The 25,277-nt window shown below is 28.2% G+C and overlaps 3 protein-coding genes across 3 annotated transcripts in view; all 3 read right to left on the bottom strand.

Annotated features, from left to right (window-relative positions):
- LOC105766326 (receptor kinase-like protein Xa21) overlaps positions 1-25,277 on the bottom strand; it is a 161,521-nt gene that overhangs the window by 38,507 nt on the left and 97,737 nt on the right. The window contains exon 8 of the mRNA XM_052630431.1: positions 12,192-13,643. Within this exon, the coding sequence (XP_052486391.1) occupies positions 12,192-13,643 (1,452 nt within the window). The remainder of the gene's footprint in view (positions 1-12,191; positions 13,644-25,277) is intronic.
- Positions 12,377-25,277, bottom strand: part of LOC128040945 (LRR receptor-like serine/threonine-protein kinase GSO1) — a 50,239-nt gene continuing 37,338 nt past the window's right edge. Inside the window, exon 6 of the mRNA XM_052629992.1 lies at positions 12,377-12,522. The gene's annotated coding sequence lies outside the window, so the exon portion shown is untranslated. The remainder of the gene's footprint in view (positions 12,523-25,277) is intronic.
- LOC128040948 (LRR receptor-like serine/threonine-protein kinase RGI1) lies at positions 16,097-17,184 on the bottom strand. The gene is made up of 2 exons (XM_052629995.1): positions 17,028-17,184; positions 16,097-16,429 (listed from the first exon to the last, which is right to left on the bottom strand). Exons 1-2 carry the CDS (start codon positions 17,035-17,037, stop codon positions 16,143-16,145), a joined length of 297 nt encoding a protein of 98 aa, XP_052485955.1. The 5' UTR covers positions 17,038-17,184; the 3' UTR covers positions 16,097-16,142.

Genomic DNA, 25,277 nt, shown 5'->3' with positions numbered 1-25,277 from the left:
TATGTAATGCACCAAAAATCTTCCAAAGACGAATGGATTTTATATTTAATAAATATAAAAAAGTCTGTGTAGTTTATATAGATGATATTTTGATATTTTCAGATACACTAGAATTACATAAGAAATATTTAAATATTATTTCTTAAGAATTTATAAAATATAGAATCATATTAAACCCTAAAAGTATAGAGTTAGAAAAAAGAGAGAGAGAGTTTTTATAACAGTGGAAATAAAAAATTGTCCTCAAAAGATTGAAGAAAAAAAGAACTTCCAGCAATTTGTAATATATTCCTCCCAAATTTTCAGTTTCAATTTTATTACAGAATTTCTTTGCCGACAATAAGAAAAGAGCATATTCACATTTTCGTCGCAATTTCAACACCCTATCTCTTGCCCACTTTCCTTTTTCGGCCAATTTCAAACGTAGCTGTTTTTCGATTTTTCCTCTTTATTTCATTAATAAAATGTCAATCTATTTGTTTTTTTAATATATAATTTTTTTAATATTTTTTTAATTATAATATAAGAGCTGTTGTTTATTTATAGTTTTATTACATTATTTAATCTCTTTTTCTATCAAGTTTTTAAATTATAATATAAGATTTATTTTATCAAATTGTGGCTTATCGAGTATTCATCTATTTTAATAATAACTTGAGTTCCAATCATTATTATACCAGAAAGAGTTCCATTTATTCTTTATCGTAAATTTTATAAAAAATATATTTTATTATAATACTATACGTGTTAGGAATAATATTTTATTTTGGATGCCCATAATTTTCAAAGTTGTAACCTCTAATGTAGTAACCTCAATGAAATTATGAGGCTTTTATATTGTAATCAAGCCTCTATTTATTCTTTGTAACTTATAAACAAAGGCATATTTTCTATTATATTGATATTTTCTATAGAGGTATATACACAAGGAATCAAATAAAAGTTATTTACCTTTCTATTATATTGATATTTTCTATTTAATTTGTTCTTTTCTTTCACTATTCCATAATATATTATCGAGACGATTTTAATTGAGAGTATCAGTTATTAGATTGTGTCAAAATTTTGTTGGACTCCAAGTATTGGAACTTAATTGTTTAGGTTAAGAATCATTAGAATCAGTGGCTATTTGAGATATGCTTGAGGATGATCTCATTCTCTTCATCACAAAGGTGGAGGTTAGAAAATCTTTATGTTTAAACATTTATAGCTTCAAAGTTATTTTAACCTCTTATTGTGACCTTATAATATTTTGTAATTTTTTGTCTTATGGTATATAAAAAAATATCTAACCATAGTGATTGATTAGTAATTTGAATTTGTTATTTGTTATGTTTAATATATATTTTATTTATATTTATTCATTTTATTTTATATGAGTAAATGAAGTGTTTGAAGATTCGAAATTTTTATCATCCACGTTGAAAGTAAGTGCAAATGTGTATATTATTTAAAATAAATTACACATTCATTAATGTTATATGATAAAATCATTACATGTTTTGAAGAACTAATATTGCATCAAACGTAAAATGCTAAACCCTAAAAAGCTCTTGAAGAACTAATATTTTTCCTCCTTGTGATGCAAAATCTTCTAAAATATGATATTATTTTTCAAATCGAGAAGATATATGTTGCAGGAAATCTTTATGTGTTTTACATTAAAACCATGAATAGAAATGACATGATATATGTAATAGGCCCAATTTGCCCGACCCGCTATTAAAATAAACCAAATGAAAAAACAAATGAAATAACAGTCCATTAGTCCATAGTTACAAACCCAAGTTACAGTGGCCCAGTCACCTAAAAGACCCAACTAAAACCCAAACCCACTAAGCCTAATGCCCATCAGCCAACCCTAGCTCGACGGCCCAACACCAAAGAGGTTGCAGAAACCCTAGCAGCAAACAATCTCTGGCGCCGCAGCCTTTGGCCCTCTCCTCGTATGTGCTGGTCTCTCCACGTCACCACCCCTCCGTACGCCGTACCTGCAAGGAGGACAAACAAACAAGCAGCGAGACATATAGCAACAAAAAAAATGGAGCATATAGCAGATTGACAGCAAATACTAGGGGAAAATAGGAAGAAAATGTAAAATTTAGAAAAAAATTTATTCTTTTTCTCAGATCGGCTATAAAGAGGACCGATTGAACTATGTATTTTTTTACGCATTCAAAATATTGAAAGGTGACTTCCGAGTTTCTTTTACATTTTTCATTTTGCTAGTATCAGTTTTCTTTTTTCTTTCTCTTATTTTTTGTGTTCAATAGCCATTAGTTAAGAGATAAAACAATAAGAGAAAGAGAGGGACGGATGTACCTGGTAGCGCGATCTTAGCCCTCTTCGCCGTCATCGGAGAACGGGCTAGGTTCGAAAGCCGTCTGAATGCCCTCAATGCGCAGAACGGTCTAGGGCTTTTGCTTTAGTTAAGGTTTTGTTTTGATGTAGGTGATAGTTTTTTAGGGTTTATTTTAGTTTTAAATGCAGGATTTAAAATGTCGCCGTTCAGAGCCCATACAATGGCACTGAAACGGCGTCGTTTGATGGTCCGACCCAGGCGATGACCCGATCCGGGTAGGATCCGTGTCCTCTAGTTGGTTGGTCTATTTGTCTAATAGGTCCCTCGGAGTTCAATGGGATTATGATTCGATTTTCTTTATTTGTTTGTAATTTGTACTTTACATTTAATTCTGTATTCATTTAGATCCGAATTTAAATGGCGTCGTTTCTGTGGTTGACTTGGATTGTTATGATGTTTGTGTTTAATTGCTAGTTTAGTCCTTCAATGTTGAAACAGGTTTTGATTTAATACAAATTCAGTTTTCTTTTTAAAATTCCACAATATTTTTAATTAATTAAATCCTACTTTCGTATATTATAATATTTAATATTATTTGTAACATTTATTTTATATAGTGTTTAAATTTATTATTATAGTTTAAAATGTAATAAATTATTATTATTTTGTTTATTTTTAATTCATTATACACCAATATTTTGAGTCAATTGTATTTTAATTTTGTCCTAATTTATTATCATTCTAATTTTATTTAAGTCTCGATTTAAAATTTGTTGATTATTGTTCAAATTTCAAAAATGTTTTGCATATTTAATCCTGATTTCAAAAGTCTTTTAATAAATCAAGTTTTATAATAATTCATATTTTTAATATCATTTTAATATTGGCTAATATTATCATAATTGTTGTTATCATTTTAAAATTATTTTCTCATGTCTAATGTTGTCTTCAAAAGTTTTCTTTAGATAAATTAATTCATATTTTAATTCATCATTTTTAACCTTATTTTAATATTTAGCTTATTATTGTATTTTAAATTTATTTTAAATCTTCATATTAATTATTATTTTATTTTATTTTATCGTTTAAATCAACGTATCCTTAGGAATTTGATTATTGATTTATTAGATGTTTAATTATTAATATGGATGAATTATATGTTTGGTTGCTCTTTAATGTAAATTTAGATTACTATTTATCTTTTGCATTACATATTGCTATTTAATTATATTGTTTGTAAGAATTCCATTTCATTAAAACATTATAATCGTTTTATTTCAAAATTCCTAAAAAATTGGTGTTTAATAATGCTCGAGAGAATTGTGCCCTAACTTATGGGCTTCAATTCTTCTCGATGAATTTATATCATCAAGTATCCATTTTATTTAAGCCATACAATTTTAAAATAAAGCATTTAAGATTTCAAAATATTGGATCCTAACTTACTGGATATGATATTTTGTTATCTCGATTTTAAAATAAAGGCAATATTTGGTATTTAGGAATTTTAAGAAAATTGAACCCTAACTTACTGGGTTTCGATTTCTCGATTGACCCAAATAACCAAATATCCTTCTCAAAACGTATGAATTTTTAAAATTAAAAAAGACGAATCTAACTTCGAAGATTGAATCGTTGCACTCTAACTCACTGAGTGTGACGGTTTATTTCTTTAAAGTGGGTAGGTCTTATGTTCCACTTCGATTATTAAATTTTCTTTTCAAAGGATCGTATTTTAAAATCTTTTCAAATTTTTGACACTAAGACATTAAACAATCGATTCGGTACCAATTTTGGGCGTAACGAGGGTGCTAACCCTTCCTAGTGCGTAACCGACTCCTGAACCTGTTTTTTTCAAACTTCGCAGACCAAAATCATTTTTATGGTGAGCCGATCACACTCCTTTAAAAGATCGGTGGCGACTCCCAATTTGCGTTTTTAATTCGACAACTAAAATTTTTGTTGTTTCCAAAACGGTGGGTTCGACAATATACTCGTGTATTTGTATTATAAATATTCCTTGAAGGAATACACTTCACTTGTATGATTGACATATGAGATAGTGACAAGAAGTTCATAGTGTTGGTATGGTCTGCTAGATCATCTCAAGTCAATAATGATGCAAAATCATTTGAAGAGAATTTATATGATTTTATTGAAGAATGAGAAGTTATTTTCATTTTGATAATTGTCATCAATACTAGTTCTTTGAAAAAATATTGAACTAACATCAACTAAAGTTAGAGGTTGGTTGCATTTTTGATGATATCCAAATAATATATGAGCTCATGTATCACATGTATGCAACCCAAAGTTTACAGTATTATTTCTTGAAATAATTTGATTCTACACAATCTCTATAGTATGCAATTTGTGCTAACAACATTGATGCATTATATCCTAAGCTTGATTTTCATAGTTTTAGCTGAGATAATATTAAGTTATCTATGCCTATATATGTTATACTTAATGGTTAGCAAAATTATGCCTCCATTTAATTGCTTAACCATTAATATAAGAAGAGCTTTAAAATAAGCATGTAATTTTATTTGCATAGAGCCAACATGTAAGAAATGTACAAGCCCAATTTCGTCCGGGACCAACCAAATAAAACCCAAAAAAAAAAAGAATAATAATTAACAGTCCAAGAAATTTAATAATAACTTGAGTTCGAATCATTATCATACCAGAAAGAGCTCCATTTATTCTTTATCGTAAATTTTATAAAAATTATATTTTATTATAATACTATATGTGTTAGAATAATATTTTATTGTGGATGCCCATAATTCTCAAAGTTGTAACCTCTAATGTAGTAACCTCAATGAAATTATGAAGCTTTTATATTGTAATCAAGCCTCTATATATTCTTTGTAGAAAATATTAAGTTGATTTTACTTTATTAAAAATTTAAAATAAATTATCTTGTTTTTTTAAATGAGTTAACCAAATTAACATATTTATTTTTATCCAAAATTGTCCAAAATAATATAAAATATTATATTAATAAAATTAAAACTATGAAATAATATTTTTAAAGATTATTATTTACTTTTATCAAACAATACAATTATATTCAGTACTTATATTTACTAGTTTACCAAGCAGTTTTCCAATATGAGTTCAACACTTATCAAATTCAGTATTAAAAATTCAGTGCTTAATTTTTAGCACTTAACTTTTCAATTCATCAAGCACGTCTAATTCAATTTATATAATTCTCTATTTGTATCTCTATGAATTTATAAAATCCTTCTCGCATTTAGTTGTTGGGATCTTTATATGAAGATAGATGCTTTTATTTTTTATTGGTTCATTTTAATAATTGTATTGATTTATTTAATTTAATTTTGATTAATATATATATGATTATTGTGGAATGGAAGTAAAAGTATTTACTTCTCATAAACTTTGAAATATTCACCTGTCTACATATTAATTATTGTAAAATTTTAATTGAAATTATGTCATAAAAGGTGGAGGTTAGAAAATCTTTATGTTTAAACATGTATAGCTTCAAAGTTATTTTAACCTCTTAGTGTGACCTTATAATATTTTGTAATTTTTGTGTTATGGTATATAAAAAAATCTAACCATAGTGATTGATTAGTAATATAAATTTGTTAATATATATTTTATTTATATTTATTCATTTTATTTTTATATGAGTAAATGAAGTGTTTGAAGATTCAAATTTTTATCATCCATGTTGAAAATAAGTGCAAAAGCGTATATTATTTAAAATAAATTACGCATTCATTAATGTTATGTGATAAAATCATTACATGTTTTGAAGAACTAATATTGCATCAAACTGTAAAAAGCTCTTGAAAAGCTAATATTTTACCTCCTTGTGATGCAAAATCTTGTAAACCATGATATTATTTTTCAAATCAAGAAGATATATGTTGAAGGAAATATTTATGTGTTTTACATTAAAAACATGGATAGAAATGACGTGAGATACTCGTGTATTTGCATTATAAATATTCCTTGAAGGAATACACTGCACTTGTATGATTGACATATGAGATAATAGCAAGAAGTTCATAGTGTTAGTATGGCCGGCTAGACCATCTCAAGTTAATAATGATGCAAAATAATTTGAAGAGAATTTATGTGATTTTATTGAAGAATGAGAAGTTATTTTCATTTTGATAATTGTCATCATTACTAGTTCTTTGGAAAAAAAATATTGAACTAACATCAAATAAAGTTAGAGGTTGGTTCATGGTTGTATTTTTTTATGATATCCAAATAATATATGAGCTCATGTATCACATGTATGCAACCCAAAGTTTACAGTATTATTTCTTGAAATAATTTGATTCTACACAATCTCTATAGTATGCAATTTGTGCTAACAACGCTGGTGCATTATATCCTAAGCTTGATTTTCGTAGATTTAGCTGAGATAATATTAAGTTGTCTATGCCTATATATGTTATACTTAATGGTTAGCAAAACTATGCCTCCATTTAATTGCTTAACCATTAATATAAGAATAGTTTTAAAATAAGCATGTGATTTTATTTGCATAGAGTCAACATGTAAGAAACATTTGTCCCATGAGAATTAGCTTTCATTTATAAGCCAATAGGTTTCATTTATGACTATTTGAATGTAAAATATCTATTTTATATTCCACCATAATGCACTAAGATGGACCATCAAGTATGAAGTTGAGAAAATTAGAATTTTTATTTGATGGTAAAAGTTGAAAAGAGATATATATTTATAATTTTGAAAAAATATTCATGTTACAAATTTTCTCAGATTAGGGGAGACAAGTTGGACAAATAAGTATAATTATGTCATCACTTTTGTGATCCCTTACTAATCTTATGTGCACAAAGTTTGAAAGAAAAAGGTATTTGCTAGACATGTTTAGTGATGATATTTAGAGATTGTATATACTAGATGATACATATACCAGCTAAAATGTTCCAAATAATTATGAGTCCTAGAAGGACAAAGTGATAAAAATAATTTTTGGGCACACTAGAAGGATGAAAAACTAGTTGGTTCTATAAATAAAAAAAATCTTAAAAGAAAAGAGTAAGAAATGAAGATGGTCATACGTTAAAGGAGACGAGTACTCATGAAGAGACCCAAGGTATAACTTTTAATAAAACCCCAAAAGAGGTTCAATACATGAAATTATGAAAATAATAAGTGTAATAACCAGATTTTTCCCGGGCCCAATGCCAAACAAATAAAACCCAAACCAAATAAATAAAATAAGAGTCCAAATTACAATCCATCAGGGCCCAATTCAGACCAGCCCACTATTCAATCAGACCAGCCCAACAAAAAATAAACGCTAGTAGCCCACAACCCAACTAAGCCTAAAACATTTTCAGCAAAAGACGAAACCCTAGCTGCCATGCTAGCCGCCGCTCCTGCCCTAGCCTCTGCCCACTGTCGCACACCACCTTTGCCACCACCGTCAACCTCTGACACCTGCAAAACAGCAAACAACACGCAACAACAAAGAAGAAGACAACAAGCAAAAAACAAATCGCAAAGGGACAAAAATAATGATAACAAATAGCCTTAGTTCGGCTATAAAAACAAAAAAAAAATGAAAACTTTGTACTTCTTCGGCAAGATTAATACCAAAAAAAAAAGAGAAAAGATTTGAACTTTTTAAGGTGATATTTCATTTTTTTACGCTTTAGATCTATTTTTTTTATTTCACCTTCATCTACGAAAATTAAAAAAGAAAAGAAAAGAAAAAGACTTTGATTTCAAAGTGATATTTCATTTTTTTTTGTTTTAGATCTAGTGTTTTTTATTTATTTTTTATCTACGAAAATAAAAAAGGAAAAGAGAAACGTACCTGATTCGCCTCGTGGCTCCGTCGACGGAAGTCCCATCGTCGTCGTCGGAATCAGGCTTAAAAGGGGAAGGTTTTTATTTTTCTTTGCTTTTTTTTTTGGATTTTTCGTCTCAAGAAAGGGACTAAGGGAGGAGAAATGGCCAAAATGGTCTTTTTCCGATGAACTCCGGCAACCGTATGCAGCGGTTAACGGCGCCGGCGCTCGGTGGCTGCGATGGAGCCATGGTGGTGTCCCATGGCCGGATCTGGAGAGGAAGGCTTTGAGAGGGAGAGAGTTTCTAACAGTTTTTTTTTTATATTTTCTAAGGCAGAAATGAATTTTTGAAAAAAAAAGTTGGGTTTTATAAGTGCATGAAACGGCGCTGTTTTGCACAAGTGCACATCGACGTCGAAACAACGTCATTTACCCCTTTACCCGCGCGCCCGAGTCCGACCCGATGAAGGTCCGTGTGTTTTCATGCCTGATGGGTTATTTCCCTTCTGCTTTTGGGCTTCTTCTCAATCTGGTCCTAATCCTACTTTTTTCCTCCTTTTAAATTGTACCATTTAATTTAATTTCATTTTCAATTCGGTCCCTAGGTTGACCATAGGAAATGACGAGCACAAAGTTAAGGGATATTTTCCCTTTCAATCCCCAATATTTTTAGCGCGATTCCCTAACCTTTAATTCCTACCTTTTACACATATTATTTCATTTTATTCGTTTATTTATTCACTTATCATTTTTACCCTCTTTTTATACTTAAAATATATATTATTTACACTATTACTTGCATATTTTTTACTATTAAATTATTATTTTAATGTATTATTATTCCCATTATTTTACCTTTTATTTATTTTGATACTTTCATGTCACATTTATTTATTTTAATATTTCCATTATTTATTTTATTTTATTCTTATGTTTTTAGTATTTTTTTATTTCTTTTATTGTTCACGGTTTTTTTTCATGTTATAGATATTTATCTTTCTAATCATGCATTTTTCCTTTTTTATTTTGTTTTAGGTTACCTTATTTATTATTATTATTATTGTGATAATACTATTATAATTATATTACCATTATTATAGAATTCCTTTATTTGTATATTCCATTATAACTATTATTATTATTAGTCTTTAACTAACTTCTATTTTTATTATTATTTTTAGAATAGTAGTCAACATGGTTATCCTTATTATTATTTGGTGTTGTTATTATGATTTTATCATTATTATTGTTGTATTTCATTTTTGTTCACTCTTTAAATATTTTGTTCATATAGTTATTTTGCATTATTGCAATATTGTTGCATTAACGCATTATGTTTCTTATATAATAATTATTTCGCTTCAAGCAATGTTCGAATCAATTAAACATGAATCTTATCAATTCTTACATTAATTCTTACTTAAGTTCAAAAAGAAAATTTTCAAAATAAGGTAATATTTTGCGTTTTAGAAATTCGAGAAATCGTACCCTAACTTACGGGGTTTCAATTTTCTCGTTAAACTTAAATAGCAAAATATTCTTTTAAATTTCAAAATGCATGCAATTTCAATAAAAATCAAAGGCAAGCTTATTCTCTAAGGTTCCAAATATCGCGTCCTAACTTATAGGATGTGACATTTCGTTACCTCGAGACGAGTAGGTCTTCAACTCTCTTTTTGATTTATTCGGGCGTTTTTAATAACATTAATAAAAAGGGATTCTATTTTAAATTTCCGTTCAAGTTTTCAACCTTCGAAATTAAGACATTAATTAATCAACTAGGTACCAACTTTGGGCGGATCTAGGGTTCTAATCCTTCCTTGTGCGTAACCGACTCCCGAACCCGTTTTCTGGATTTTGTAGACCAAATATTATCATTTTAGTAAATTTAAATTTTTATTAAAATGATTAGATTACAAGGTGACTGGATCACACCTCATCAAAAAGGATTGGTGGCGACTCCCATTTGCGTTTTCATTTTTTAAAAAAATCAAAGTCAACCCATTTTTAAAAAAAATGGTTTCGACAATAAGATATCTTGATTAGTTATGTCATAACTAAAGATGATGGAGTTGATAAAAGGAAATTGTAGTTAACAACGAATAATCTACGTAGAATATTTCAATATTATGGAAAAATGAGTATTTACCAACCTTCTTTTAGTCAAATTATGCAAGCCTAAAATTTTTAGCTTAATTTGAGTTTGTTGACTATGTCTAATTCAAGTTTTATTATTAAGGACTAAATTGTAACTTAAACAAATTAGAATACCAATTTAAAGAGACAAAAATTCAAAACCCAAAAACCCACACGGGCTTGTGGGTAAGTGACACGGGCGTGTGGAGACTGGACCTATCACACACGGGAGAGTGGGATTGAGAAATATGAAATAAATTAATCCACTTAATTTTCCAACAACCATGCTATACTACCAAACCAAATAGCGCTTGAAGCTTTGAATAGGGACGAATCTTAAAAAAATTAGAAGAATTAGAATTAAATTATAAAATTTTGAAAAGTTATCATGTTTTAATTTATTATTTTTAAAAGGGTCTTAATAGAATTTTTTTTTCCCATTTTGGTTGGGCCAATACCCCTATTTGCCTCTTTAAATTTGCTTCAATCCTAAACCCAATGTTCGATTTGTTGTGGAAGTTTGACGCATAAAAATTTCTTTTTTAGAGGTTTAAATTATAAATTTTTGAAAGTTTAAAATAAATTTATATTTTTTATTAACAAAATATAAAAGATAAAAAAACATTTTTAGACAAGCCAAGAAACCTTTGGGATCATACGGGTGATTTTGATGATGTTAATGGTTATTTTGGTGGAAAGGGTGAAAAAGAAACAAATGATTCATTATATATAATATAATTATGAAATTCAAGCCATATATTGGATGTTTCATACATAAAAATTTCATGGGACGTCCAAAGGTAATTAAATGACTTGTAGGCTTGCTGAATTTCTTTGAAAGGCCCAAAGGCAATTTAACATTCACAAAATAATATCTAAATACTGTAAAGGCAAATCAAATCCACAGCAGCATTTGCAAATATTACTTTGATTTTGCATGCAATATTGGCAAAACCCCCTCTTACATTAGAAAAACAACATAATCCACGTAACATTGATAGCCCAATACAAATTTCATCAAGAAAAAAGTCTCTTTGTTTTGTAGAACGTGATAGTAAAGATGTGGAGTTTCGTTCTTCTTATTGGCCTCCTTTAGTTTTCCTTGATCAACAGCCACAAGCCAAAAACACAATTAGATTAGATTATGAATGATACTTTCAACTATGACAATATTAAATACAAAACACTCCAAATAACTCTAAATAAATGGAAAGCAGCAAATTACCTGACGAGGCAAGCTAGCTCAATTAAGATCATTGTGTTATACTTGTCTCTAAATTGAAAATTTTAGAAGGAAATAAAGAGAAAGAAAATACTTGAAAACGGATAAAACTTCTATGTCATTTAAAATAAAAAAAATTCTATTTAAGCCATTTAAAATTTTTTAGATTTTTAAAATTTTAAAATGATAAAGGTAAAATTGTACTCACCATCTTTGTTAAAAATGTTGGATGTTGTTTAGCAACCTTTGTTTGATTTTCTTCAGCTCAACCACAACATCTTTCATATCTTTTCTTTCTTCTGGTAACTCAGCTGAACAATTCAAAGCCAACTCCATGATAGATGAAATACAATTTGCTTTAACAACAAAGTACTCATCCTCTCTTCTGAGTAAACCAACATCTGCAATTTCTATCGCTCCTTTAGGCAATGAACTCTCCATCCAATGCCTTATAGTCTCTTCTTCAACAAAAACATTATCAGTTGGCTTTTTCTTTGTGAAAGTTTCTATAAGGACGATCCCATAACTATAGACGTCAGATTTTATAGAAACAATTCCTGCTGATCCAAATTATGCATTTCAAGTATAATTAGAACATCATTCATCCTCAATTATTTCTAAAATGCTTATTCAAATATATATCCACATCCACATGAAACAAAAATATAAAATGCAATTTAGGAAAATAATCATACAAAAATAAAAAATAATTCACCTGGTGCCATATACCCGATAGTTGCAAGAGTCATGGTTTGCTTCATTACTTCACCTTCTCCCAACAATTTGGCAACGCCAAAATCTCCAACATGTGCAACCATGTCTTCATCTAGTAAAATATTGCTTGGTTTTATGTCACAATGAATTATAGGTGTTGGATGTCCATTGTGGAGGTGTTCTATAGCTACCGCAACATCTATCATTATGTCGACCCTTTGTATGATATCAAGGAAACAATTTTCAGAATGTAACCATTTCTCAAGGTTTCCATTAGACATGTAATCAAGCACCAAGGCTTTGAAGTCAACACTTGAGCAGCAAGTAATGACCTTCACAATATTACGATGAACTATATTAAGCATAGCATCACATTCAATGTCAAAACTCCTAAATGCTCCCTCTGTTTGCAAATTGAAAACTTTTATTGCAACTTCCATTCCATCTGAAAGCCTCCCTTTATATACATATCCAAAACTCCCTGAACCAAGCATATTGCTTTCCTCAAATCCATTAGTTGCTCGTGAAAGTTCAGCATGTGAAATTCTTCTCGGTGTCTTCAAAGACAACAAATCATCTTTAATTGGTAAAGCTGTACTCCTCCTTTGGCATCTTCTATACATAATAGTTAAGACTATTAGTACTACGACAATACCAATTGTTGGTAAACCATACCTAAAAGCATGCAATATAATCATTTGGGAGTTTTTGTGGATGTAGTTTTTACAAGGTGGGACTAGCAGTCTAGGTGGACCACAAAGTGCATAATTCTTCATGAATGATGTGCTAGAAAATTTTGAAAAACATCCTTCGCTGGGAATTTCCCCTTCAAGTCTATTAAAAGACACATTAAAATACTTTAGATATAAAAGCTTTTCCAAAGATTTGGGAATGACTCCAGAGAGATTGTTATTGCATAAATCCAAGAATTCCAAACTAATCAACCCATCAAATGATTCAGGGATATAACCATGTAGTATATTATTTGATAAATCTAATGAAACCAAAGTTTGAAGACCCCCAAATGAGGATAAGATATCGCCCGTGAGAAGATTCCTTGATAAATTTAGTTTCAGTAGACTCCTCAAATTTCCAACATCAATAGCATGTGAATTGTGAAGATGGTTTGATGATAAATCTATTTCTAAGATATCTTTAAGATTCCACAAAGTTGAGGGTATTGCGGAACTCAATTTGTTGGAATCTAAGTAAAGATATCCCAAAGAAGTAATATTACCCAAACAAGAGGGTATGGATCCATGCAGCTTATTCAACCCTAAATACATCTCGTATAGTCTCTCCAAACCACAGAGGCTTTCTGAGATAGGCCCTCCAAATTTATTAGAGGAAAGAAATAGACCTTGGAGATTTCTCATTCCTCCTATTGATGCTGGAATCAATCCACTTAATTTATTATAGCCAAGTTGTAAAAGCAATAGGTTGGTTAAGTTACCTATTTCCATAGCAATAATGCCTTGAAGCTCACAATTAGAGGCATAAAAGTATTGAAGGGATTTTGAAAGGTTCCCGATATAAGTAGGAAGAACGCCACTCAATGGATTTCCTGAAACATCTATTGTGCTCAAATTCCTACAATTCGTCAAAGAAGAAAGAAAGCTCCACTCATGATCGGTAGAAGATCCTGTGATCAAATTATTGTTTTTGATTCGGAACCATTCAAGGTGTCTTAAGTTGCCAAGCGTTTTAGGGATTGGGCCAGAGAATAAGTTATGCGCCAAGTCTAGTTCCTTAAGCATGGAAGCATTGAAGATAGAGTTGGGAATGTTTCCGCTAAGTTTTTTTCTCCACAATAAAAGAATCTCAAGCTTTGGAGGATTGGTGATGGGTGGTAAATTACCTGTAAAATAGCATCTTTTAGTATACATATTCATTGAATACCAAATTCACAAAATATATAATATATTAATAATAAGAAGTTTTGAGTACTAATTAGTCCTTGTGATTTGTATAGACAAAATATATAATACACTAATAATTTTTAAAATATTGTAAAACTTGAAATAAAATAAAATAAAAGTTTGGCATGAGAATGTGGCATCTAATCAATCTTAAAAATGAGACTGAGACTGAATAATAATTAGTTATGATTTGGGAAACTAAAATGTTAAAGCCATTATTTATCTTTATTAAATTATAGTGTACAATTTAAAGATTATTATTTGCTCATAATTTTGTATTTTTCGTATGTTTGAAATTTAATCTTTATATTTTTTATTTTCGTGATTTAGTCTCTACTTTTTGAATTGAAAATTTTAGGTTCATTTATTAACACTTTGTTAAAAAGTTTTGTGTTAGTATGGCATTTTGAAAAATAAAATAAACTTGATATCTATGTTTTAATTATTCCAAATATTGTTTTACTATTTCGAGATAAATTATTCAAAAGAATTGTTATTGAGCCTTAGCTTGATTGGCATGTGTATTGTTACCAATGTAGGAGACTGTGGGCTCAAGTATGCTGAAGTGCATTATCCTCTTATTTATAAATTGGGGAGTTGGTAAAGTATTAAATTTTGATATATTTTAAAATATATCTATAATATATATAAATGAATGGATTTTGAGAAACTTTTGAACTGATAATTATATAGTCTTTGTTGTTTACTATATTATTGAATTTGTTATTTAAATTTTATTTATTTTTACTTTTAAGATTTATATAAGAATTTTGGTTTTCCTAAAATATTTGGTTAAGTAAATTCACTTCATAACAAAATTTAGCATCCTTATAAATACCATTTTTATTCTATTAAAAATTAATTTAAAAATATATAATAATAAATTAAAATTTATATTGAATTACTTTATACTTCAATTATTATTAGAAACTTTATCATACACATATGTGTATGAGAATCACGTATTTAGAACATAAATTTGTGTTTTAAAATAACTTATGATAAATAATGAAATGTATTATTTAAAACTATTTACTAATATCTACCATATTAAAATAAAAATAGATTAAATTGTAAGTAAAACATAATTTAAATATATGAATACATCGAATTAAGAATACTAAATGAATACAGTTATTTATGATGATGTTGTTGTCAATTCCTAAGTTTGTGTCAAGTTAATTTGTGACATCATATATTTAAGTGATAAATTTAAAGTTTTATGTATTGATGTGGATTCAAATATCATCATATCCTAAAATAATATAACTTATTTTAAATACAAAAATGATTCTATTCAACACTAAATCAATTTTTAGATTTTGTACATATGATTTAATGATGATAAAAACATTATTATCACTATTTTTGAATTAAAAAAGTTTGTGATTTAATTTAATTATATTTTTTATTTTTATTTTTATTGTATACTAAATATGGTACATATACTTTAATTATAACTTGAAATTTTATTATATAAATTAATATATTTTAATTATATTCAACCATTTGAATAAAAAAAACTAATTAGAATAATTTAAAAAAACATTATTTAAAAGCTAGCTAAAAATCACGTGCAACAGGTGATATGAGAATCTATGTATATAAATGTATCCGTATATATCTCGTTGTTTCATTTTTTAAATAAATATATTTTCCACATTGGTTTCTTTTATTCTATAGACAAAGGATTTCTAATGATTTTTAATTTTTTTACTTATATAGAATAGATTAGTTTATGCAATAAAAATAATTTCTTTTTCAAAGTTTAATGGAAATTAAAAATTAAAAATAAATCAATGCATATAAATCTTATTGTTTATTATCATATTAAAATGACCAAAATAGAAGAAACAAATTCAACACAATGTTTTTGGAGTTCGGAAAATATTAAAGTGAAAAACATACCTTCTAATTTGTTGTTAAATAGATCTATTTCTTCGAGCGTAGTTGAATTAAAAATATTTGATGGAATCTGACCTGCACACATAGTCGAAAATTCAAGTGAAAAACATACCTTCTAAACTGTTCAACTAAAAATACTTAAAAGCATATTTTTTAAGGTTGTTGCATTTGCCCATGCCAAATGGAATCTTCCCAGATAATTCATTCCTACTCAGGTAAAGCACTTCAAGCTTGGGAAGATGTTGACAAATATCATTAGGCAAACTACCTGATAGGCTATTGCTGGAGAGAGCAATGGTCTTCAGAGAAGAAATGTTGAAGATCAAAGTTGGAATTTGACCTATAAGGCCTTTAATTGCTTGAATATTAAGCAGTTCCAAACCAAGAAGATTACCAATTTCCTCAGGAATTTGACCTGTACACATGGTCGAAAAATCAAGGTGTCAAACTACTTATTTTGTAAGCATAACTCAAAGAGGTTTTCTTTTCTGTTCTACAGTAATTTGGAGATGTTAGATTTTAATATATTTTAGCATATGTTTTTCATCAAATGAAATAAAAACTTTTTCCTTTTGTTATCTATTACAAATCAAGCTATTTTATAAAAAAAAATACTTTGAATTCAAGAAATCAAGAAAATTGATTACCTTCTAGATTATTAAATCCCAAATATAATTCTCCGAGTTGTGTCAGATTTCCGAAACTTCTTGGAATGATCCCCGTCAATTGATTCAAGGACAAGGACAAATTTTTCAGGTTGCTGCATTTGCCCATACTTGACGGAATGTTACCAGATAACTCATTGCGATGCAAGTAAAGCACTTCAAGCTTGGGAAGATGTCGACATATATCATTAGGCAAACTACCTGATAGGCTATTGTTGGAGAGAGCAATGGTCTTCAGAGAAGAAATGTTGAAGATCGAAGTTGGAATCTGACCTGTAAGGCCTTTAATTGCTTGAATATTAAGCAGTTCCAAACCAAGAAGATTACCGATTTCATCAGGAATTTGACCTGCACACATAGTCGAAAAATCAAGGTGTCAAACTACCTATTTTGTTAGCATAAGTCAAAGAGGTTTTCTTTTCTATTCTATAGTAATTTGGAGATGTTAGATTTTTATATATTTCAGCATATGTTTTTCATCAAATGAAATAAAAACTTTTTCGTTTTGTTATCTATTACAAATCAAACTCTTTTATAAAAAAAGTACTTAAAATTCAAGAAATCAAGGAAATTGATTACCTTCTAGATTATTAAACCCCAAATATAATTCTTTGAGTTGTGTCAGATTGCTAATACTTCTTGGAATGATCCCCGTCAATTGATTCAAAGACAAGGACAAATTTTTAAGGTTGCTGCATTTGCCCATACTTGATGGAATGTTACCAGATAACTCATTACTATGCAAGTAAAGCACTTCAAGCTTGGGAAGATGTTGACACATATCATTAGGTAAACTACCTGATAGGCTATTGTTGGAGAGAGCAATGGTCTTCAGAGAAGAAATGTTGAAGATCGAAGTTGGAATCTGACCTGTAAGGCCTTTAATTGCTTGAATATTAAGCAGTTCCAAACCAAGAAGATTACCGATTTCATTAGGAATTTGACCTGCACATATAGTCGAAAAATCAAGGTGTCAAACTACCTAATTTGTTAGCATAAGTCAAAAAGGTTTTCTATTCTGTTCTACAGTAATTTGGAGATGGTAGACTTTCATATATTTCAGCTTATGTTTTTCATCAAATGAAATAAAAACTTTTTCCTTTTGTTATCTATTACAAATCAAACTCTTTTATAAAAAAAAGTACTTAAAATTCAAGAAATCAAGGAAATTGATTACCTTATAGATTATTAAACCCCAAATATAATTCTTTGAGTTGTGTCAGATTGCCAATACTTCTTGGAATGATCCCCGTCAATTGATTCAAGGACAAGGACAAATTTTTAAGGTTGCTACATTTGCCCATACTTGACGGAATGTTACCAGATAACTCATTGCTATGCAAGTAAAGAACTTCAAGCTTGGGAAGATGTTGACACATATCATTAGGCAAACTACCTGATAGGCTATTGCTGGAGAGAATAATAATATTCAGAGAAGATATCTTGAAAATGGAAGATGGAACCTGACCAGATAATTGATTGAGTCCCAAGTTCAGGATCTCTAGATTAGATATGTTAACAAGTGTTTCAGGGATTGTGCCTGTAAAGTAATTATTTTTCATTTGCAGCCTTCGAACTCTCTGTAAGTTCCCAAGCCATGATGGAATTTCCCCATTCAGACGGTTGTAGCTTAATTGAAGGATCCTCAAATGACGCAATTGGCCCAATTCTTTAGGGAGATGGCCATAGAAATGGTTGCTACTCAAGTCGAGAGAGAGTAGAAATGAAAGATTTCCAAGGTGTGGAGGGATAGTACCCCTAAGATTCATGCTTGTAAGATTCAAAGCTATAACTCTTTTATGGAGGATGCCACAAGAAACTCCAATCCAATTGCAAACAGAGGTTGAGGCCATCCAATTGTCTGCCAAGACATTTTGAGGACCGGCAATGCGATCCTTAAACTCGAGAAGTGCAAACTGATCGAAGTTGAGATTCCTGACTGTCATAGCCAAGCAAAGTACGGAACATGGTATGAATAAAGCTAAGAGAAGATGAAAGCAAGTTTTGTAGTTCATGATTGCAAGACGGAATATGGCAAGAAAATAAAAACAGTAGGAAAAGGGAAGTTGAGTTGATAAAATAGTTTGGATGATGAAGAAAAGCCCAAAGAGCATGCTTTAATATGTTTCAACCCTCGCACACTTGATAAATTTGATAAAAATATTTTTATTTAATAAATGTAAAAACTTTTAAACAAAATAAGGTTGAAATAATCTATTTGTCCTTATATTTTGACAAAATTTGAGACTTAGTCCTTATACTTAAAAGGTTAAAAATAAAATTTTCTAGTTTTTATTTAAAAATCTTAGTTCTATCATTAATTTTTGGTCAAAATTTGTCAACTTTACATATTAATTAGGTTTCCTTATATGTCGTTGCATATGACCAACACAAAATAAGCAAGTTGACAAATTCGACAAAAATATCAAAGATGATAATAATTTGATTAAAATTTTAAATTGAATTAAAACCTTTAACTTATAAGGAATGGATATCAAATATTTATAGGAAAAAGGGACTAACAACATATTTTAACCAAAAATAATATGAGTGATTAGAATGAATCTAAAATTTTATAGAAATAAAAGAGACTAACAGATTTTATAGAAATAAAAGAGACTAACAGCATATTTATAACTTTGAAATCTCCTTCGATCATCCTTTTCTACTTAGAAAAGAAAATTAATTAGCATCTAAAGTGTCAATTAATGAAACCTTAAAAAGAAAATGTGAAAGTGATTTATCAAACAATAATATTCTAACTTATAATACATTTAATTACATTTAGTAATTTATCAATCAAAACTTAACTAACATCCATCAATATTTCATACATAAGTAAATTTTCCATTTACTCAGATTTAACTTTGCAAGTAAACTTAAAATTTTATTTAATTTGGTCACTAAATTTAATTTGTTCAATATAGATTTTGGTGACTTAAAACAAAAATTAATAAAAGTTATTCTTTCAGACATCTTTTTAATGTTTAGTAATAAGTTAATTTATAAAATATACTTTCATTGGACACAAGCCTCTAAGGCGATGAACCATTGATCAAATTAATTTGGAGATATCTTTTTCCAAATAAAGTGAATTCTGAGTTTTGTCTTCTTCTTTTTAATATTTTTAATATTTTGTGGATATCAAGAGATACCAAAATTATTTCACTAAGAAATTTTAATTCACCGAAAAGTTAGTGTTTTATTTCAAGGGGTCATAATTATAAATTTTGAATTTTTGACAATTGTGTAATTAATAAATACTTATTTTGAGTGTTGTAGGGCTTGTACAATCTCCCTTACACATAACCGACTCTTGAACCTACTATTTTCTCTAGAATTTCACGTAGACCTCAAATTTATCTTTTGAAAAGAATTTTAAAATCTCTGTAAAAAGGTGTAAAAATATATATATTTTATTAATTACTATATATTCTTTTATTTTCAGAATAATAAATTGTTTAAAATATGCTACTAGTCCCCATAATTTAAAAGTTAAAAGTATTTGGGATCTCGAGTGCATCAAATTCCTCCTCTTATTATTAAATGTTTTATTTTAGTTACTCTAATTAAATATATCCAAATTGTAATAGAGTTAATATTTATTATATAAAAATATTTTAATTTTTTTCAATTGCAGTTTAATTATAGTAGAAATATTTCATTTATAATATCACAAAACTTTAAAATATTAATTTTGTTAAATAAAAATGATTTTTTAAACAGTAAATTTTGACTTTATTAACACAAATGGGTCTTTAGGGTTAAACTTCAATAATTGACGAGCTCTTCCACAAACTATGGATGATTTGGAGATAAGAACTTCAATAATTCTGGAGTTAAAGTGTAAATTTACTACTATATTATAAGTAAAATTTGAAATTTATCACTATATTTTAATTGATACTTGTCTTTACACTTTGAAAATATAAGTATTTACCATTTAACTCATATGTGATTGAACTTTGCAAGTAAACTTAAAATTTTATTTAATTTTGTCACTAAATTTGATTTGTTTAATTAAATTTACAACTCAATATAGATTTTGGTGACTTAAAACAAAATTAATAAAAAACTATTCTTTCAGATATTTTTTTAATGTTTAATAATAAGTTGATTTATAAAATATACTTTCATTGGACACAAGCATCCAAGGCGGTGAACAAACCACTGGTCAAATTAATTTGAAGATATCTTTTTTTCTAAATCAAGTGAATTCTGAGTTTTGCCTTTTTTTAAATATTTTTAATTTTGTGGATATCAAGAGATACCAAAATTATTTCACTAAGGGATTAATTAGTGTTTTATTTTAAGGGTTCACAATTAAACATTAAAATTTTCATTTTAAATTTTGAATTTTTGACAATCACGTAATTAACAAGTACAAATTTTGGATGTTGTAGGGTTATTATAACCTTCCCTACACGTAACAGACTCTTAAACCTACTTTTTTTCTCTAGAACTCAACGCAAACCTCAAATTTATCATTTTAAAATATCTATATAAAAGGTGATCTTTTTACCGATCACACTTAAAAAAAATTTAAAAATTATTAATTTATTTTTTGAAATTTAAAGTGTTCTAAAAACATATTTTTAAGCGCTTTAGACCATCCGGTGCTGATTTCTTTATTGTATTAAATGCTTGCAATCACTTCTGATATATTATACTTGAGTTGTGACAGAGCTAATTGTCAATGTGCCATAATGTTCTATTGATGTTGAAACTGAAGTTTTTGTTATATTAAGAGAGTTTGTCCTTCAACGCGTATAACGGGTGTTTGTTATTTTTTCCCTTCAAATTGTATGATCTCATTCATTAAATGAATTAATGAATTTCCCTTTAAAGATATAATTTTAAAAATTAAATACTTTATAAAATATTTAAAACTATTTAAAAATTGTAAGTGTTAAAACAATCAACAAGATATATTTTCTCTAAAAATCAATAAAAATATGTTTGAAATTTTATATGAAATTTAAAATTTTTAACAATAATATATTTTAAAATTATTTACACCATTTTTATATATTTTTCCTAACATATCGTTATTTTCAACACTATCGTAATCCTATTTTGATAATTCCCTTTCCATACATCCTTTTTCTACATAGAATTTCGAAAGAAAATGTGAATTAATGCAGACTTGAGAAGACTTAGAGGTAAGTCACCCAATGAAAGTGACCTAAACCGACTTATGGAACAATCAAACAATAATTTTGTATCTTATAATAATTACATTTATTAGTTTATCAATCAAAACTTAATTAGAATCCATCAATATTTCACACATCAAAAACCCAAAGCATAAAATTCACTTTTAAAGTATTTGGGTTGTATTTTTATTATAGGAAATGTATTAAATTAGTCTCTTTATTATTAAATGTATTATTTTAATCTTTGTATTAGATATAAATGATATCTTCTAGATTAAAGCTAGAGCGGTTCTTAAATGGCTGAATTTGGCTTGGGCTAGAGAATTCAGATGTGTAGAGATGGAAAGTGACAACGTAATGTTGATTGAAACTATTCGTAACAGGTTGGCTGCAGTAAGTTGCATTGCTGAAGTAAGATTGATTCATGATTGGTGTTCCAAAAATTGAGAAGTCAAATTTCTGAAATATTCAGCAAAATGTCAATAAAGTTGTTGATTGCATAACTAAGGTAGACGGAGGCATAATTGAGCAGCTGGTTATCTTGGAAGATCCTCCGCATTATGTGAGATGCTAGCTTGAAGAAGATATTAGACAGTTGCTGGTGACAAATGATAGTTTTCATTTGGACTAACGCTCCTTAATTTTCTAAGCTTATGTTCAACAAAAAAAAAAACAATTAAATACATCTAAATTGTAATAGAGTTAACATTTAGTTATAAAATATCTTCAAAATTATTATTTTCAATTGTAGTTCAATTCCACAAATACCGATGATCAACCTTGAAATGGACATGAAAATTTAAAAAAAAACACATCTATTATCAAACTAGCAATCTATGTCTAAACATAAATTAACAAAATTGCCACGCAACCCGATACACTATTTTATATAATATATATTCTAGATTTATTCTAGATGCACATATTTTATTATATTTAAAAATTAAAATATATGATTGATGAGTTTTAGTTGAGTTAGTATTGGTATTATTATCAATGTAAGGAAACGTGAATTCAGTCATGCTCAAATGTGTTTTATCCTCCAATTCAAGAGTTGGGAAAATGTTATTACTATTAAATTATACCAATTTTTACAATATTTAAAAGGATTTATAAATAATATAAGGAAAAAAAGAGGGAGAAACATATTCATATTGATGGGCTCTTTCATTATCAGACTTTCTTTCTCCCACAAGAAAAAGTACTTATGGACAGGATCATGTAAAATAACGACCTGAATAATTTTAAATGTCTCATCATTGCAAAAATGAAATAATAGAAAAGAAATAAGTCTTAAGTGTAATGGCAACCACGAACCCCGATTATAAACTAAAAAACAAATATGAAAATTAAGTAAAAAAAACATGTCTATTACAAAATTAGTAATCCATCCTAAGGCTTAAATTAACAAAATTCACCATGCAATTGTGTAGACTATTATATATATATATATATATACACTATATTTATTCTCATGCAAATGTTTATTATATTTAAAAATTAAAATATATGGTTGATTGAGTTTTAGTTGACTTAATATCGACATTGTTGTCAGTGCAGAAGAACATGAGTTCAATCATATTTGAACACGTTTTATTGTTTTATCTTTCAATTTAGGAGTTGGAGAGGATTCTTTATCTAGTAAAACAAATACATATTCATATTCATCGGCTTTTTCATTATTAGACTTTTTTCCCCACAGGTAAAAGTATTTATAGACAGGATGATGTAAAACTATGACCTGAATGATTTTAAACCTTTCATCACTGCAAAAATGAAATAATAGAAATGAAAGAGTAGCCATTGTATGAAATATATAATTGAACTGTCAACAAAATTGTGAGAAATTTCCAAATTTTATGAAAATTTAAAATTAAACTGTCAATAATAGAAAATTGCCTGAGTGACTTGAGATAATAGGTTCAATTGCATTTAAGATGGGTCTTTAGGGTTATACTTTAGTTATTGAGAACACTTTCCACAATTTGCCATCATTATTTGTGAGTGATTTGTGGGGTAAGAGGTTGAACACTTCTGAATCACATTGCCTTTAAGACGGGTCTTTGGAGTTATATGATACTTCAACATAGACTAACTTTTCTATAATTAGTCTTTGCTTTACTTTGGGTGGATTCTTCCAACTAGTCCAAGATTTATTGTACAATCACAATTAATCTTTTTAAATGAGACAAACATTTCAAATTTGTCATCACTATTTGTGCGTGATTTGGAGGTAAGAAGTTTAACACTTCTGGATGACTCATAGAATTGTGGGTCTCTATTTGAGTATTGACTCAGTTTTCCACAATTGTATACACTTTTTTATATTTTTACTAATTATATTTGAGTATTGAATTAATGTAGACGTGAGAAGACTTAGACGTAAGTCACCCAATGAAAGTGACCTAAACCGACTTATGGAAGAATCAAACAATAATTTTGTATCTTATAATATATTTAGTTACATTTATTAATTTATCAATCTAAACTTAATTAGAATCCATCAATATTTCACACATCAAAACCCAAACATAAAATTCACTTTTAAATTATTTGGGATATATTTGTATTATAGGAAATAGATTAAATGAGTTTATTTATTATTAAATGTAGTATTTTAGTCTTTATATTAAGTATGAATGATATCTTCTAGATTGAAGCTAGAACTATTCTTGAAAGATTGAAATTAGGATTCAGATGTGTTGAGATGGAAAGTGACAACACAATATTGATTGAAATTATTTGTAACGGGTTGGCTACAATAAGTAGTACTGCTGAAGTAAGACAGATTCATGATTGGTGTTTCAAAAATTGGGAAGTCAAATTTCGACATATTTAGCGGAATGCCAATAAAGTTGTTGATTGCATAGCTAAGGCAAATGGAGGCGTAATTGAACAGCTGGTTATCTTAGAAGATCCTCCGCATTATGTGAAATGCTAGCTTAAAGAAGATATTAGACAATCACTGGTGACTGATGATAATTTTCATTTGGACTGATGAGCGCTTAATTTCTAAGTTTATGTTCAACCAAAAAAAATATTAAATACGTCTAAATTGTAATAGAGTTAACATTTAGTGTTTAAAAAATATCTTAAAAATTATTTTTCCAATTGCAGTTCAATTCAACAAATATCGATGATGAACCTGGACATAAAAATTACAAAAAAAAAAACATCTATTATCAAACCAACAATCCATGTCTAAACTTAAATTAACAAAATTCGTCACGTAACCCGGTACACTATTATATATATATATATAATAGATTTATTCTAGATGCACATGTGTTATTATATTTAAAAATTAAAATATATGGTTGACTGAGTTTTAGTTGAGTTAGTATTGGTATTATTGTCAGTGCATGGAAATGTGAGTTTAATCGTGCTCAAATGTGTTTTATCCTCCAATTCAAGGGTTAGGAAAAGGTTATTGATAATTAAA

Source organism: Gossypium raimondii, chromosome 5 (genome assembly GCF_025698545.1).
Source record: "Gossypium raimondii isolate GPD5lz chromosome 5, ASM2569854v1, whole genome shotgun sequence".
Classification (NCBI taxonomy): Eukaryota; Viridiplantae; Streptophyta; class Magnoliopsida; order Malvales; family Malvaceae; genus Gossypium; species Gossypium raimondii.
This window is presented reverse-complemented; position numbering and strand designations above follow the sequence as displayed.